The following is a 19,016-nucleotide window of genomic DNA, read 5'->3' on the forward strand; positions in this document are numbered from 1 at the left end:
AATTCGGTTATTATAATAAATTAAGTATACAGATTATATTAAAATAATAATCTGAAATAAATTTATTAATATTATTTTTAGATTTTTAATATTAAAATAAATTTGGTAATTGGTTTATGGAATGTCTAAATAATATTATAATATTATTTTTAGATTTTTAATATTAAAATTAATTTGAAAATTAATTTGTGGGATGTGTAAGCCATTGATTTATTGATACAAAGGATGCGGAAGTGTATCAACGTGAGTAATTGGGAGGGCAAAACAACATTGGACCTAATCGAAGCTTTTCCAGAGATTCAAAGAACATCATTGAAGGCTGGAGCAAACCATGGTTCATCAATTCCTGATTTTAAATCATAAGTTATCATTTGCAGCTTTTTTTTTTGCCTTCTAAATTTACATCTTTATTATAATTTAGGAAAATTTTTTAATATACCCGAAATATTGAATTCTAATAACAGTTGATTTTAATTATATTATATATATATATATATATATATATATATATATATATATATAATTAAAATCAACTATTAAAATAACTAGAATACCAAAATATCAAAAACACTTAAAATTCCTTTTTATAATTTAATAAATTTATTTAATTATGACTGAATCCTAGGTGTGATTGTCAATTCGATTTTGATAATTATGGTGGACAGTGGATCTTAACATGCATTGGATAAACAACAATCAATTTTGACTGATTAGATTGGAGCATTTCTTCTCTATTTCTATCAATTTCCATTGCTAAAAAAAAAAATACAAAACAATGGAAAGTGATCTTACCCTAGGTAAGAAGGAACAAAGGTTTATAGTTTCGAAAATAGAAAAAATAAACTGCAACATACAACTTTGAGAATTTTCAACTCTTACAATTATTAGATCACTATACACACATCTGCAGGTCCAACCCTATTTTTTTCCTAAGCGAAAAAGGTGTACTTTCATCTATCAAGTGTTATTTCTGCAACATTCCTCAGAAAAAGGAAACTGATCCATTTCTTCATGGATCAAAAACAGGAAATTTCTAGTAGACAATTCCAAAAGCTTCAGCCAATCGCTGGATACGGATATCTGTCCTTCAACTTCCTTAGAATGGGTTAGAAATATAAAAGTTCAAAAAGAAGTATAATTTTCTGTAAAGAGTAACAGTAATGCATTTATTTCAACAGAGCCCTGGTCACAAGTTAGACACATTTCTTGTTGTACCAGGTACAACACCATTTTCGGCATTTTCTAACGCGTTGTCTGTCTCCCCATTTGGCCCTGTAATTTCAGCATGCACTGGGTGGACAAGTCCTTGTAATCTCAACAGGTAACTCTGGCTAGAAGGTTGCAGTTGCACATATCTGGTTGATGTTCCAACACTACTCTCAGAAGACTGCTGATATTCGGAACGAATATTGGACAGAGCACTAAGATCAAGATTTGGAAAAACCGAGCAACGACACTGAGGACATTTCACATTCAGCTGAAGCCATTCGTCGATGCATTCAACATGAAAATTGTGAGCGCAAGGAAGACCACGAACCTGCACATTAGGTAAGAAAACAGTTTTCAATTGCTCTTAATGACATATACTGCATCAGAACTTCGTTGAAGTATAGAGCTGCAGTAATTTGTGAAGATAGACACAGCAGAAGAAAGAGTATACACATAAATCATTTAACGTAATGTGATTGATGGAACATGTATTATTTTAGAACAATATTTTGTTATTATCGCTAAATAGAGTCCCATATATTCAGATGGGATGAGAAGTTTTATCAATCATTCAAGTAGTAAGTTAAAAGCATGCTTTTCAAGCACACAGCATAAGGCCTGATCTATTATATACCTCATTGCCTTCACGGAACTCTTCTAAGCAGATGAGGCATTCACTGCAGTCAGTTGGAACAGCCTTTAGGCTGAACCTTGGGAGTTCCTGAATTAAAGCTTTGACTGCTTCTCGCTACATTCAACTCAGACACGAAAGTCAACTATTAGTAAACTATGGTAGAGAGATATAAACATATATAAGATATTTAAATAAGATGTTATATATGAAACTGCACATTTTTCTTATTTTTTAATTAATAAAATAAAAAAGGAAATTAAATCAGAAATATAAAAATACAATATATTTCTCATATAAACATAATCAATATACCGTCCAAAACACAAGATACTGATACAAATAGTTTCATGCGTCATGACAGAAGCCAAACAATATATTTTTAATTATCACATATGAAATAACGTTTACTCTGCTATCTGCTTGCAAAAGAATAGAATAACCTGAGCTGGAGTTAGGTAAAGTCCAGGATGATATGCAGCAGCATCTTGGTTCATGCCCCTTGATTCTTGACCTGCAGCTTCAAATGCCCAATCAGGCACTCGGATCATTTCAACTAGAACCTAACAAAAGGAAAATAGCTATTTTTATCAACACTGTCAAACTACAGAGAACCAAATAGGTATTCATATTCAACTATTTTTTATCAAACGTCAAACCACTAACATCATTAACATATAATCTGTATGTGGTTTTGCCTCCAGTCTTTTGTACTGCCTTTATTGGATCTTCTACCAATAGATATCAAAATCGATTTGGTAACTAAGTCAGTGATTCAACCGATGGCCCGGTGGGTCAATGGTCAAACCGTTTAAATCAAAATTGATCAATTTAATATTTAAAAAATATAATTTAATATAATTTGTATAATGAGAATCATAATTTAATGTAAAAGAAAAAATGACATCAAAGCATCAGAAACAAACTCATCATAATATAATTTGGACAAGGAGAATTGTAGGATTACAATTTATACATGGTATCCCCAACGAGCCATCCCATCAATTATTACTGAAATCAACAAATATTAGTCGATAAATATGAATATAAGAGAATCTTTTATGGTCCAATTTTGTCAGCAAGGTGGGGAAGGCAGTAGGAAGAGGATTTCTTTCCACATCATTCCAGATGCCATTGAGAAATATCCCTATGAAGCCAAATATAACAGGATAATAATACCAAATAAGTATTGAATAACATGGTCCACATTAAAGATAGCACTTACCCCATATTCAGATATAGGAATACCCTGTTGGGCACGTAATAGATGTGCTTGTCTTCGCGTCAACCACTACCAAGCATTCAACATTCAAAAATGAGAACAGACACAAAGACCTAAGAAAAAATTAACAGTATTCTGTGTTGCAGAAACAAGAACAGCACAACATGCAGAGGAAAAAGGAACTTTGATAATAGAAAGTGGAAACAAGTCACAGAAAAATGGGTAAAAACAATGTAGTACTAACCTTCCCCATTGACATGCAAGCAATACAAATGAGTCCACAGTAGCTAAAAAGTAACCAGATGAGAAAGCCATATTTTTTACCATCTCCATTCAACTGCAGGTAATTAGTTGCATCATGCATCATACACTTGTTTATAAAGTATCATTGAGGAGTGAGGATTAAATGAAAGCAAGCACATACACAAGTCTTGGAACTGATGAACCACAGAGAACCAATTATAGTCCAAACCCAAAGAAATGGATAGAGAAGCAATGCAAGGATTGAAAGAACAACCACTCTTCCACAGAAACGAGCATATCTCTGCTGCCACCCAAAATCTCTAAAACAAAGATGGGTGAAATAAAAGAGCAAGTGAATTAGCACTGGGAATTAACATATCAAAACATTAGGGTACTACTGCATTTCAGTGATTGTAGTAACGTAAAATTTAGTGATATGGACCCAGAAAATTCATTGTCCACAATTTCAGATATGAAGATGACCTTTTCTGTAAAACCACAGGATAAAAGAAGTTAAGAACCACAAAATTTCAAGAAATTATCCTGCCTTCTGCACAATAGTAACAGTATTACCTAAGTCATACATCCAGGCAAAGAATTGCTGTTCTTTGTTGGTATAAAAATGAATATGCTGCCCACAACTTTAATTTCAAAACTAATTGTAATCTATACTAGAAATAGTTAAATCAATTCCATGTAGATTGATTCCACCAACATGATATTTATTGGTACCAATATTATTGTCTGTACATGATCCATAGTTATAAAATGCAGGATTTCAGTCATTCCAAGATGAGGACTACCTCAGACTGGAGTATAAATATCCAGCTTTAGTTGATGAAATGGATTGAGGAATGACTTAACAAACATCAACTATGGAGTAACTAAGGTATATTTACACGAAATTAACTTTATGACTAAACTCCTCTTCTAAATTTATTTCTTCCCACTACTCTACCTTGTGTTTAATAATAGGGGTATAATTAAAAAGAAAAGAAACTAATTACTAATATCTAAATTGTCTGAATGGACAATTAGTTGTGGAAAAACAAATTCTCCAGATAAGGCAAGTATTTCCAACTAGAGAAGTACACAGCAATTCATCCTACTTTAATTTCACCAAGGGATCAGCCAATGCAAATTCTCTTTATTCAAATTGGAAGGAGAATTCTAAAAAACAATAACATCAAAAGTTGAGAGTTTGGGAGGCCTTACAAACCCATTCCAGAAGCAAGTCCATTGTCAACAAACATCAAAAGCCGGAAAGTAAACACAGCAGTGTAATCAATCTGAACCATTCAAAGAAACCAAAAGAGCAAATAAGCATAAATCACTCGACAACTTCTCTTATCAGAGAAGTAAAATTCCAGCACTATTAATATAAGGAACCCACCATAATCCATAGATGCAAAGGGTAGCTACAAGATTGGTAGCGCTTCCAACTGATTGCCACAACAACTCTACAAGTCAAAAATGGTCAAAGAATACAAATACACTTGCACAGTAACCATTCGTTGCAGAAACATAAGATCTTTTATATTCTTTATTTTTTCCTTATAGCATTTTTTTTTTACTAAATAATTCATCAGAATCTAATATGCATATCCATTGGACATTTGCACCTAATCAATCTGGTTTGACTGATAAAACTCTTCTAGCTCAATTTTCTCTAATTTTTTTTCCTCGTCAATTATGAATGTGGAACCAATCAATCAAAGATTAATCACTGGAAATCAGCATAATGATTCGAGTTTTTGAAAGGATACACGCTGGTGGCGAGCATGGATAGGAAGAACCCATCGTACCTGCAAAGAAGAGAGTGAGTTGCATATGAAAATTGTGGGTTTAAGTAAGAGACAGGAGAATGAAGAAAGAAGGATTGAGACGAACCACTGGAAATTGACGCCCCTAACGGCCATTGCGAAGGGAGGGGAAAAAGGGGGTTCAGGAAAACCCTAGATTGAAACGGTGTCGTGTTGAAGGATGGCGGTTATGGAAGAGTGGGAAATGCATGAATGCAAGAGAGGGGGGTGAATTGTTTGTGGAAGTGAGAAGAACAATGAATCAGCACTGAAATGGAGAGGGACCTCAACTCCAGCTTAGCTTTGATTTTCAGTTTCCTCTGTAAGGAACTCGGTCTGAGCTAATTCAGTAATTCAGTAATTTACCTTAACACTTAACACTTATTTTTTGTTTTGTTATTTTTTGGGTGGAATGATAGTTCTAGGAGTACTTGCAGTGCATTTTAAATCGGTTTTAAAAAATAATCCGATCTAAAATATATAATTTATTGTAATTTGGATTGATTTGATTTTTAAAAATAATATTTTATTATTAAAAAAATAATTTTAAATTGATAAGACAAATAAATAAATCAATTTTATTTTATATTTACTAAATAATAATAATACAAAAAAACCTAATAAGTTATAATTCAAATGACATAGTCTCTTTATACTTATTTAAAAGGTTGCGAATTCGAATTTTTCTATTTTCAATAAAAAAATCAAAAAATAAAAAATAAAAAATAAAATAAAAATTAATAAATTATAACTTAAATGACATAATTTCTTCGTTTGCGAATCCGAATCTCTCTGTAGGCTCATAGCAGTTGCAGTTAACAGGGAGGAAGTTTCGGGCTAAGTTGTTTTTCACATTAGATCTAGATTAGCTAGCGAGCTAATCCATCCCTAATTAGGAGGCCGATTTGGTATTTTAGGCTTATAGAACAAAATTCTGCTTGGGCTCCTGACATTTAAAGGCTACTATTTTACTTTTTTTTTTTAATTTTTGGGTGGTTTTTGGTTGATTGAGACAGTCCATGTTCAAAGTGTAATACGGAATGACCCCAAAAAAAAAAAATCCAAAATGAATACAAGTGGCAATTGAGGCTTTGGTTAAGTAGTTAAATATATTGTCTCTTAATATATTATATCCAAATTTAAAATTTGATGATAAGCAAGTAATAAATAGGATCCTTAAACGTGTGTAATAACGAATGAGCCTTAACTCATATGTCATATCTCTCCTTCTTCCTTAAAGTCTTGGGTTTAACTCCTGCTGAATGTAGTCAAAGAAAAAAAAAAATAGTAAGTGTGTGAAGAATATGTGAGTATGTGTTAAAGAAATGAAAAGTTAAATATACTTATTTATTATCTGTCTATTTACTTGTATCTACTTTTATTTAGGGTAAAGTATTAAATTGGTTCTTTATATTTGGGTGTAATTTTGTTTTGGTCTTAAAAATTTAAAGTGTCTTATTTGAATTCAAAAAAGTTTTATTTAGTTTCAATGTAGTCCTATCCTAAAGCCAAAATTAAATAATTAACGGAATGTCCTATATAACAGCAGTACAAAAATAAGGTCGATAATATGGAGAATAAGTACAAGCTCCAGAGGCACAAAATCAACCGTAGATACATCAATATATTTATTTATCATTCTCTTTAGTTTTATAGAAAATATTTCATTTAAATTATAAGAAGAATGATAAATAAATGTATTGATGCATTAACGGTTGATTTTGTACCTTGTGCTTGTTCTCTAGATTATCGACCTTGTTCTTGTACTGCAATCACGTAGGACATTCCGTTAATTATTTTCTTTGACCTTACGGTGGAACTATATTGAAGCTAAATGAAATTTTTTTAGATTCAAATAGGACACTTTAAACCTTAAAGACTAAAACAAGATTACGTCCAAACATAAGAGACCAATTTAGTACTTTACCTTTTTATTTAAAAAAATATTATTCTTACATTAAACATTATTGATACCTATATAAAAAATAAAGATATTATTTATTTATTTATTTATGAATTTTAATCATTAAAAAAATAAAAATAAAAAATAAAGCAACGTGTGGAGGAGAGAGAGAGCAAACTACCAACAAGATGATAGAAATGATTCCTTGTTTGTTGCATTTTTACATATTGTCATAGTTTTTTTTTTTATTTTTAAAATTTATTTTTAAGATTTAGACTTTTAGGTTTAGGATGGTGTAGGATTTTTTGTTTCAAAGTTAGAAGTCAAACTTGAACCCGAATCCTTTAGGTAAGAATAGAAAAATTATGTCATTTGCGTTATAATTCGTTGGTAGGATGGTGTAAGATTAGGAGAAAAAATTTAACTCATTTGATTAAAAAAAATTTATGTATTACAAATATTATCCACCAAAGTCCATCACGTGGCCTCTATATCTCGTAATAAAAAAAATCAAAACTTATAAAATATAAAATCTCAGTATCTAATACTGTTCTGGACATTCTCATTGGGTAGGATCTTGGCGGTTACATAGCTTGAAACACGAAAGTTACTTAACTCATGGCTTAAGTCACACACGTTGTGGAAACCTAAAGTAAAATCTTAATGAAGTCAAGCTTAAACAATATCATTTTCATATTTGAATTTCATCTTAGCTTACATAATGTCTTTAAAAACTTAAAATATAATCATATTGTTAGGCACATAAATGAGAAAAAGTACGTAATTAAAAACCTGCAACCTCAGTAGGAAATATTGTTACAACAGAAGGACAATTGGCACTCAATCAACATAATATAGGTCCAAGAAGGAGAACTAGAGAGAGAATTAATAATAAGAGACTAGTTGGTTATGAACTTATGATCTTCAGTGATTGCTTGTACATTTTTCACCCCATTATGTTGTTTCTTTTCCTTTTTTCTTTGCTCCCTTATTCTTTTTTCCTCTATTCGCTTTCTCATCTATTGTTCTTTTTCAATTCTTCACGTACTGTTTATGTTTGGAGTAATTGAGGAATTACTATACCTTTCTGTATCATTCTGCGGCACTATTCTTTTTTATTTCTCCATTTCTACTTATAACTCTCATATATGCTCTTTACTTACTAATTATTTGTAAATTTTTTCAATTAAACATAAATGCATACCACATTTCTTCCTCTTCTTATTATCTCTGAGCTCTACCCTATCAATTGGTGCTTTAATCACTATGGCCGTAGTTGACAACACGCGGATGAAAGGCATGAAGGTCGACATTAAAAAGTTATTCCAGATGTTCGAATCCATCATGGAGGACAACAGGTCTGAACGCGCTTGTGCTTCCGAAGCCACTAATCTGAAAATCGACGCCATCTAAGATTCTCTTACGCAGCTCCTTTAGGACCAGCACAGGCATCAATCTGAAATATCTGAGCTCTCCCATGGTTCGAACTCAGGCATTGTTCTGCAGTATCGTTCGTCTCTGCAACCTCGTCGGGTGAATTTTGATTTGCCAAAATTCAATGGTACTGACGCTTTGGGGTGAACTTTTTCAACGGACTAGTACTTTGATTTTTTTTAGTTCTCGAAATGAACAAATTGAAATTGCTGTGATTCATATGACTGGTGTTACCATCCCTTGGTTTTAAATGTCCCAATGTTTGTTCAGTTTTGCTCATGAAACCAAGTGAAATGGGCAATTGAGCTCGAATTTGGCCCGTCACTATTCGAGTCACCACTAGAATTTTTATTTAAGCTGCAGCAAGGTGGCATAGTAAGCGAGTATTATTCAAAATTTGTTGCTTTGGCAAATAGTACTCACATTGATCCTCCTAAGGCGCTTCAAGATTATTTTGTTAGTGGACTGAAACCTGAGGTACAGAGGGAGGTTAAAGCTCAATGTCCTCCATCTTCAATGATGGTTGTGTCCTTAGCTAGACTCTATGAAAAAAAATTGACTTCTTTGTCAAGAACCACATATGGCCCTGCTGCTCACAACTCTTAATTCTTCTCCATCCCTACGTCCTCCCAACTGCAACACTCTTTCCGCATTACTTCCGACATCATCACAATGCTCTCATACTCCACCACTCAAAACCCAGTTTAGAGGTTGACCCCTGCTGAGATTTAGAGTAAACGGGAGAACGATCTTTATTACTGGTGCGATGAATAATTCTCTACCAGCCACTGCTATACAAATCGTCAATTCATGTTGCTACAATTAGAATGAGACGAGAATATGGCCCCTGTTTGTGACCTTGTAGGGCTGGTGTTACCGGATAGCACAATTGAGTCCTTGGAATGTCAAGTGTTGGACCACCATTTGTCCTATAATGCAGTGTATGGCACTCCAGGACCATCTACCATTCGTGTCAAAGTTTTCATAAATAGCTTAGAAATGCAGGCCTTAATTGGCGGTAGTAGCTCTGATAGTTTTATCCAACCACGCATTGCTAAGTATTTTAATCTACCTATCGAACCTGCTGTGGCAATTAAGGTGATTGTTAGTGATTTCACAATTTTGACAGTAAAAAAAAATTGCTAATCTGGACATCAATGCGGCAGGTTATACCATCTCCATACTTGAGGTATATGTCCTTCATGTGGCAGGTAGTGATTTGGTCATAGGGGCTACTTAGTTGATGATCTTAAAAGCACATATTGTGGATTATGATGCCTCATTCTTGCGCTTTTTGCACCAAAAAAAGTTTGTAATGATTTGGGACGAGAAGAACTATGTAGCTTCTCAGATTCAATTCCACCATATTCAAATGCTGGTCTCTACACATGCAATTGTCGAAGCCTTCACTCTGGAACTTCAAACACCAGATGATACCTTACAGCTCAGCTTACCAGTTCCTGCTTCCTTAAACTTTGCTTTGGCTTCCTTGTTGTGTTAATACATCGCTGTTTTTGCCACGCCATCACGTCTCCCTCCGCAGTGCACTCAGGATTATAGCATTCCATTAGTGGCTGGGGCTGAATTTGTGAAAGCTCGTCCTTATCGGTATCCCCATAGCTTGAAATCACAAATTGAATCGATGGTACAAGACATGTTACAAGAGGGGATAATCTAACCCAACAAGAGTCCCTTCTCATTACCAGTCCTCTTGGTAAAAAAAAGGATGTAATATGGCGATTTTGTACTAATTATAGAGCATTGAACAATGTCACTATTAAAGACAATTTTCCTATCCCAAATGTTGATGAGTTATTGGATGAATTGTTTGAGGCCACTGTCTTTTCTAAGTTAGATTTACGATCCTGCTACCATAAGATTTTAGTTAAGTCTGAGGACTATTTTAAAATAGCTTTCCGTACTCATCATGGCTTGTACGAATGGCTGATAATGCCTTTTGGCCTCACTAACGCCCCTGCTACTTTCCAGAGCCTTATGAATGATGTCTTCAAACCATACTTACGTAAGTTTGTTGGAGTTCTTTGACGACATATTGGTGTACAGCAATTCTTTTGATATTCATCTTGAGCATTTGGGATTGGTATTGAAGCTGCTAAGACAAAAAAATCTCTTCGTCAAGCTCTCTAAATGCCTTTTTGGAACCAATGAGGTGGATTATTTAGGTCACACGATTATAGGTGGTGGTGTTCTCATGGAATCGGCCAAAGTACAAGCAATTCAAGATTGGCCTCAACCTAGTAGTGTTAGACAGCTTCGTACCTTTTTAGGCTTCATGGGATACTATCGCTGCTTCATTAAAGGTAATGCAACCTTAGCTTCTCTTCGTACTGATTTGTTGAAAATGGACGCTTTTGTTTGGTACAATCAAGCTACATTGACATTCCATCAATTACAGCAAGCGATTTTCACTAAACCAGTGCTAGCACTACCTGATTTTAACCTTCTATTTGAAGTATAAACAGATGCATCAGGTATGGGTATTGGTGCTATTCTGATTCAGCAGCGCCATCCTATAGCTTATTTCTCAAAGAAACTTCCTCCTACCTTGTAGAAGTAATCCGCCTATATTAGAGAGTTTTATGCAATAACTGAAGGAATTGCTAAGTTTCGACACTATCTCTTGGGCAAGAAATTTATTAGTCGAACTGATCACAAGAGTTTGAAATCTCTTTTGGAGCAGAATTTGCACACACCTGAACAACATAAATGGCTTCAAAACCTCTTTGGTTACGATTTTGAAATTCATTACAAGGCCGATACTGAGAACGTGGCCGTGGATGGCTTATCAAGAAGTTTTTCTGGTGCTTGGTCCATGTTGACTTCTTGTAGCATCTTTGAGTTGCAATTGAAAGGGATGCTGTTCTTTCTGAGTTGATGCAAAAATGTGCTTCTAATTCTATTGAGGATCCCAATTATACTTTTCACAATGGGTTACTATTGTGGAAGAACCGTTTGGTTATTCCGCCAAATAGCCACTTGATCAAGCTCATTCTTCATGAATATCATGATAGTGTGGTGGGAGGCTATGTGGGAATTGCAAAAATAGTAGAACGAATTTGTGCTCAATTTTATTGTCCTAATATGCAAAGGGATATTAGACATTATGTTCTCACTTGCTGCACTTGACAACAAGCTAAACATGAGGCTAAAGCACCAGCAGGGCTGCTCAAACTATTGCCTATTCCTTCGCAGGTGTGGGAGGATATCTCCATGGATTTTATTGTCTCTTTGCCTGCTTCATGTGGTTTTCTGTGATCATGGTCGTCATTGATCGCTTAACCAAATATGCTCATTTCAGTCCACTAAAATCGAATTTTACTAGTAAATCAGTGGCGGAATCTTTTATTCTTAATGTGGTGAAATTGCATGAATTTCCAAAATCAATTATCTCCAACAGATACAGAGTCTTTGTTATCAAATTTTGGCAACATCTCTTCAAGTTACAGGGCACTCACTTAGCTATGAGTTCGGCTTACCATCTTCAGACGGATGGCCAGAGTGAAATATGCAATCGAACTCTAGAGATGTACTTGAGGTGTTTCTGTTTTGACAATCCTAAGAAATAGCTAGAGTTACTTCCCTGACTAAATTTTGGTATAATCCCTCGTGGCGTAGCATCATCAAAATGACTCCATTCAAATCACTTTATGGTCGAGACCCCTTTCTCTTGTTAGATGCGAACTCTCTCATGAGGATGAGCCATCCTTGCAGGAACTACTATTAGCTAGAGATAAATTGCTTGATCAGCTTAAACTCAATCTTGGCAGATCCCAATAATTCATGAAACATTTTGCAGATAGACATCGATGCCACTTAGAATTTTAGGAGGGCGATTTAGTGCTAGCCAAATCGCAGCCATATCGCCAACATTCGGTGGCATTGCGGAATCATCAGAAGCTTGGGTCGCATTATTTTGGCCATTTTAGAATTGGAAGAAAACTCAGTGAGGTAGCTTATCAATTGGAATTACTGCCAGAATTCCGTATCCATAATGTATTTCATATATCGGCACTCAAGAAATTTTGTGGTAACCAAGAATCCAGTATCTACCACTGCCTTTAACTACAACTGAGTTTGGACCAATTCTGGAGCCTTTTTGGATTTTATCCCAACGCTCCATCTTGCATGGTGACAAGGAAGTTTTATAGTGACAAATTCAATGGGGACATGACACTGTCATAGAAACGAGTTGAAAATATGTTGATCAATTCCTCAAGCTCTTTCCCGAATTCAACCTTGAGGACAAGGTTGCTCTTGATGAGAAAAATAATGTTAGGCACATGAATAAGGAAGGGCATGTAATTGAAAAACTTGCAATCTCATAAAGAAATATTATTACAATAGAAGGACGGTTGGCACTCAGTCAGCATGATACAGACCCAAAAAAAAGCACTAGAGAGAGAATAATAGCAAGAGGCTGGTTGGTTATGATCTTCAGTGATTGCTAGTACATTTGCCTTCTCCTTGTGCTGTTTCTTTTTTCTTCTTCTCTGCTCTCTTATTTTTTTTTTCTCTATTCCCTTTCTCATCTATTGTTCTTTTCTAATTCTTTAGGTACTGTTTATGTTTGGAGTAACTGACGAATTACTATACCTTTTACATCATTGTGGTATTATTCCTTTTTATTTTCCTATTTCTATTTATGACTCTCATATATGCTCTTCATTTACTAATTACTTATAAATTTCTTTAATTAAATATAAATATATTTCACATTTTTTTCTTTTTTTTATTATTTCTGAGCTCCACTCTATTACATATCAAGAAAATAAGTCACCCACCTCTTATGAGTGGCAATACAATATAAATAAAAAAATCATTAGTCTCATGTATAATTTTATAATTTATACATCTTAAATTATCTATATTTTATCTAATTCTTTTAATTTAAATATTAGAATCTCTTACAAATAATATTCTCATCACCAATTTTTCAAAGTCTAAACTGCTATATCAACTCAAGAGTTCTTAGGATTTTCTTCAAACAAATCTCTTGCACAAGTATTCTTATCCCTTGAACATATTTGATATTATTTTAATCTTTGAAAAATATATGTGGCGTCAAATAAATTAATAATTCATAGAAAATAAAAACTAAATAGGCGCTGTAAGTATTTTTACACTCTATCAAGAACAACAGTGAAAAATGCAATGGCTTCAAATCACCGTACCCCAAATTATTATATCTGCAAACTTGACTTTCAAAATGTACTATTTGAAATAACTAAAATTTATTTTCTGCAGCGTTCAAGGAAATTGGCGCATTTACTGCAGTCTGTACAATCAGACCAAGAGCAGAACTTATTCATGTATATATCATTTTTATATACATTTAATTTAATATCATTTACATACGAATAACGATAAAATAATGTACATATCCAAAAGACCAAAACTTTTAAGTATATACACGGCTAAGTGTCATGATATAGTTTAAAAAATTATATTTAACGATATTTATATAATATTTTTAAAAATATTAAAAAATTATTAAAATTTATTATTTTAATTATTAACATTAAAAAATATATAAAATATATAATTAAATTACTAAATAAAAAAATCAAATTAATAATTAAATAATAATTAAAAATAATAAATTTTAATAATTTTTTAATATTCTGAAATATTTAAAATTGTTTCAGATAATTTTAAAATATTTTAAAAAATTTTAAAAAATTCTAAAAAATTATAGAATATTTCACTGGACTAGCAACATGAATCGGTAGTCATACGAGAGGTGGATCATCCTACACAAAGGTTGAGTGGACGGAACTACTACTACCAACATCACCAACCTTGACAGAAAGCTACATCACTTATTCCGCCATGATTCTTCCATAGATATCAAACATGAGTTAAAAATTTTGTTTTACTGTTTCTCGTTTACACTGTAAACGTTATAATTTACCGTGTATCTCGTTTACAGTGTAAACGAAATAAATTTACACGTATCTCGTTTACACTGTAAACAAAATATACACGTATTACGCGCACTATCTTATTTATAGTGTATAAAATATTTTTTACATTTATTTAAATAAAAATTCCATAAAACATCATTGCAGTGTTGCTTCTTTTATTTTTTTATTAAAAAATTAAAACATAATATTATTATCATCATCATCATCGATAATTTTGTCACTTCTGTAGTTATACCATAGTCTAGTTTTAGTATGATTATAAGAGATGGTACTTCTTATACATGTATGACTACCATAGTGTACTTTTTTATTATTCAACAATATTATTTTTTTATAAGACTAATTTTGATAAGTCAATCACAATTTATTTATACTGTACACATTTAACATGAAATATCGTTAGTTTTGATTCATATACCTTATAATCTGACTTCTCTTTGAATAATATACTCTTTAATTGCCGCAATAATAGCTTCTTTAAAATTAAATTTTATTCCAACAACAACTTCATTGTCAGCAACAATAACAGAGATTGCTACAATAATAAAACAAAATAAATCTAAATATTATCCTACTACTATTACTACCTAATAATAACAATAATAATAAAATAATGATAATAATAATAATAATTTGTAATAGTACTAATAATAATATAAATAATAATAATAATAATTACAAAAATTATGTTTTCATTTTTTACTTAAAAATTAAAAAAAAAAACACGGCAATGCCATTTTTGTGTTGCAAAATTTTGAAAAAAAAATGTAAACAAAACGTGATTGCCGTTTTGTGATTTAGAAAATAAAATATTATTTTTCACAAACAAAACGTGGTAATATTTTGTACTGTTTGAAAAATAAAAAAGTCTCATAATAATATAAAATTCATATTAACAAAGATAACAAAGCATAACACATATGGCGAAGTCTCTGGTGTAGAAGGTGTTGCGTTTTTTACATGTGTAAACATGGCATAATTACTAGTAATTTGTGACATGTGTGTAAATTGAGAGACAGATGTGACATATTGTAGTATTGATTTATTCTCATATTTAAGTCTGTTGTTAATATGATGTGATATAAAAATGTTGTTAATTTCGTAATTATTAATTAGCTTTTTTTTTTTGCCATAACATTAACGGTAATTAATTCATGTGAGATGAAGTTGGGCCTAGTTTTGTTGGGATTTTCTAATGTTTAGAATGACTAGGGAAAACTACTGAGGCTCAATTTTGCTATGACAATAAAACATTAGAACAAAGAAACATGACAAGTTTATTAACCGACTAAACATTAGTGAACTTAAAAATATAATTTAAAAAAATTAATCTAAAATTTAAAAGAAAAAGCAAGTTTAGACTTTTGCTTTTAAATAAAAAATATATAAATACATACCCAAAAAAATATTTTGTAACATTAATTATTGTACAATAAAAAAATTTAGTGTATTAAAAAATTTATATACATATTTATTTTAATTTAAAAAATAAAATACTTAATTATAAAAATAATTACAAAATATTATTATGCACTCCTTTATCATTTAGTATAATAATATAATAATAATGATGATTCTTAAACCCAAATTAAATTCTTATCGTACCAAAAATTTAAATAATTCAATTTAATTGATTAAAACTTTTTTAGTCTATTTATTTTAACAAAAACATCATAAAATAATACATAGATATTAAATCAACGAGATACTACAAGATAGTAAAATGAAAAAAGATAAAATAAAACACATAAAATATTATATCCTCTAGCAGTTTATAATAGTATTAAGTTTTTACATAAATATCTACACATTATAGGAATTTATGATAATAATCAATTTTCACATACATTTCTATACTATATAGCGATTTATGTATAAATTTTGAAATATTTACACCCTATAACATATTATTGATACTTTTTAAAATTTATATAATTATATAATTTATGCATTTCGTTTTCTATATACTAACCAGTTAAACCCTAAAATAGTTCATAAATATTGATGTTGTGCATTAAAAGCATTTTTGAGATTCGAATTGCGTCAATTACGTCCCTGAAATCTACAAAAGTGTACTATATTAATCTTTGACCCATTTTCAATTAACAGCGTGATAATGTGGATTGTTAGTGATATGTGTCACTCTATGGTTAGTCCTTGACCCATTTTTTATTAATATCTATGTATCATTTTACGATTTTTTAAATAAATTGACTAAAAAAATTTTAATCAGTTAAATTGAATTAGTTAAATTTTCGGTATGATAAGAATTTAATTTAGGTTTAGGAACCATTATTATTATTATATTATTATACTAAATGGCAGAGGTATACATAATAATATTTTGTAATTATTTTTATAATTTAAGTATTTTATATTTTAAAATTAAAATAAATATGTATATAAATTTTTTAATACATTAAAATTTTATATTGCACAATAATTAATGTTACAAAATATTTTTTGGGTATGTATTTATATGTTTTTTTTATTTAAAAGCAAAAGTCTAAATTTGCCTTTTTCTTTTAAATTTTAGATTAATTTTTTTAAATTATATTTTTAAGTTTACTAATGTTTAATCCGTTAATAAACTTGTCATGTTTCTTTATTCCAATATTTCACTACCATAACAAATTGAGTCTACTAATTTTTCCTAATCATTCTAAAAATTAAAAAAGTTCAACAAAACTGCGCCCAACTTCATCTCACATGAATTAACTACCGTTAATATTATGGCAAAAAAAAAGCTACCGTTAATATAATTAGTAATTAGATAAACTAATAACATTTTTATATCACATCATATTAGCAGCAGACTTAAACCTGAGAGGAGACCAATACTACAACATATCACATCTGCCTCCCAATTCACACATGTGTCACAAGCTACTAGTGACCACGCCATGTCTATACATATAGAAAACGCAACACCTTTTACACTAGAGATTTTGCCTTGTACCTTATTACAATACTGTCAAAATTAGTTGCAAAATGACGCTTTTACAAATTTTGAGAGTCAAAGTCTATTAATTAGTGTGGGAGTTAGGACTATCGCAAGTTATTCATATTGATGAACAGAGTATCAGCATAACACCAGGTTCCCATTTAATGTCCTCTTCAATTGCCGTTCAAGCCAGAGAGACCTACCACATTCAATTTTCACTGCCTTGATTCAGGCAACTGATTGCTTTCCTTTCGTTTTTTTTTTTATTTGTCATTTTTTACTTACTTAATCTTACTGGTTACTCCACAGTCCACACGTAAGTGAAGAGGTTGGTTTCAGAATTTAGATATACTGCTTTCCTAATAGGTTGAGAAACTTGAAGATACTGATCATTTTATAACTTATAAGTCACACTAGCTAGTATAGAAGAAATGAATAATACAGCTATGACTAATAAAATTTATTATTTTTATTAATATTTAATAAATTTTAAATATTAAAAATTAAATTTTAAATTATAAATTATAATAATATAAAAAATAAAGTGATAGTTCAAAATATTAGTTAATATTAATAAATTAAAAAAGATTAGTGTCCTAATATTTATTGATAAAAATAGATTCTCTAAAAAAAACAGAAATATTGAATTACTATAAAATATTAATAAAAATATCAAAATTTATTATTTTTAGTTTTATTTAATATAACTTATAATAAATAAATACTAAATAAAATAAACTTAAACTATTTAGGTAGATTATTTTTTATCGCCCTAGTCCTAGTATTACCTGTAAGAAAAATGAGAAACTCGCTAAAAGTGGTAAAATAAAATTGATATGCAGCAACTTTGTGATCAAACGAACCTAGATTTTGCATAGCATAAAACAAAATACATGATAAACTTTTTATACATACACATTCTAAAATCGATGACTATATTTGTTATATCAGCTATATTGAGTTTAAAGAAATAAGAACAATTATTTAATGATGACTAAATTTTATTTTTTTAGATTAAAAATTTAATTATGTGTAATTGAATAACAATAATTTATTATAATTCAGAATTCTATTTTTTACTGAAATTAGACTCTTAGTTTTTTTTTTTCGAAAAAAGAACAACAACAATATTTTTATTCTGCCTTCAAATATAAAAACTACAAAAGACCAATACTACTGTTGAAATTTTATTTTATGAGAATAAAAAAAGGTCGGGCCGAAAGTTTCTTATTGAATTTGAACCGATGACTTACGCCTTACCATGGTGTTACTCTACCACTGAGTTAAAAGGACTCTGTTTGATTCAATTCCTTATTCAGCAATAAGCCAATATGTCATTGTGCAGAAAATTATAGAAATTAAAATAGACCCAATAACAAGCTGATAAGACCTAATGATATTTTAGACTTATGATCAAAGTATTCAGCTCGTTCACTTACTAATGATCCAAGAAATAGTTGCTAATTACTAACTTAGATGAAAAGAAGTAATTCATTTTCCTCTGAAGTAAAGTCAAAGTGACCAAACCCATTCTTTCTCTTCTATCTTCTCTAACCCCTGTGAAGAAGTTCAAAAAAAAAGAAAAAAAAAGTCTGGTTAGGGTTCAAATAAAAAAATTGTATTACCAAAATTAAGAAACAAAAGAGAAAAGAAAAGAAAGTCAAAAGCTAGGGCTCAAAAGGA

At 30.9% G+C, this 19,016-nt stretch overlaps 1 protein-coding gene across 1 annotated transcript; it reads right to left on the reverse strand.

The window, feature by feature from the left end:
* Positions 1-686: 686 nt before the first annotated feature.
* On the reverse strand, positions 687-5,488 carry LOC130982016 (E3 ubiquitin-protein ligase SIS3). Its single transcript, XM_057905832.1, has 10 exons — positions 5,196-5,488; positions 5,072-5,110; positions 4,699-4,765; positions 4,521-4,594; positions 3,487-3,625; positions 3,307-3,399; positions 3,066-3,131; positions 2,284-2,403; positions 1,844-1,957; positions 687-1,537 (listed from the first exon to the last, which is right to left on the reverse strand). Exons 1-10 carry the CDS (start codon positions 5,222-5,224, stop codon positions 1,187-1,189), a joined length of 1,092 nt encoding a protein of 363 aa, XP_057761815.1. The 5' UTR covers positions 5,225-5,488; the 3' UTR covers positions 687-1,186.
* Between the last annotated feature and the right edge of the window lie 13,528 nt (positions 5,489-19,016).

The sequence above is a fragment of the Arachis stenosperma genome, chromosome 5 (genome assembly GCF_014773155.1).
Source record: "Arachis stenosperma cultivar V10309 chromosome 5, arast.V10309.gnm1.PFL2, whole genome shotgun sequence".
NCBI lineage: Eukaryota > Viridiplantae > Streptophyta > Magnoliopsida > Fabales > Fabaceae > Arachis > Arachis stenosperma.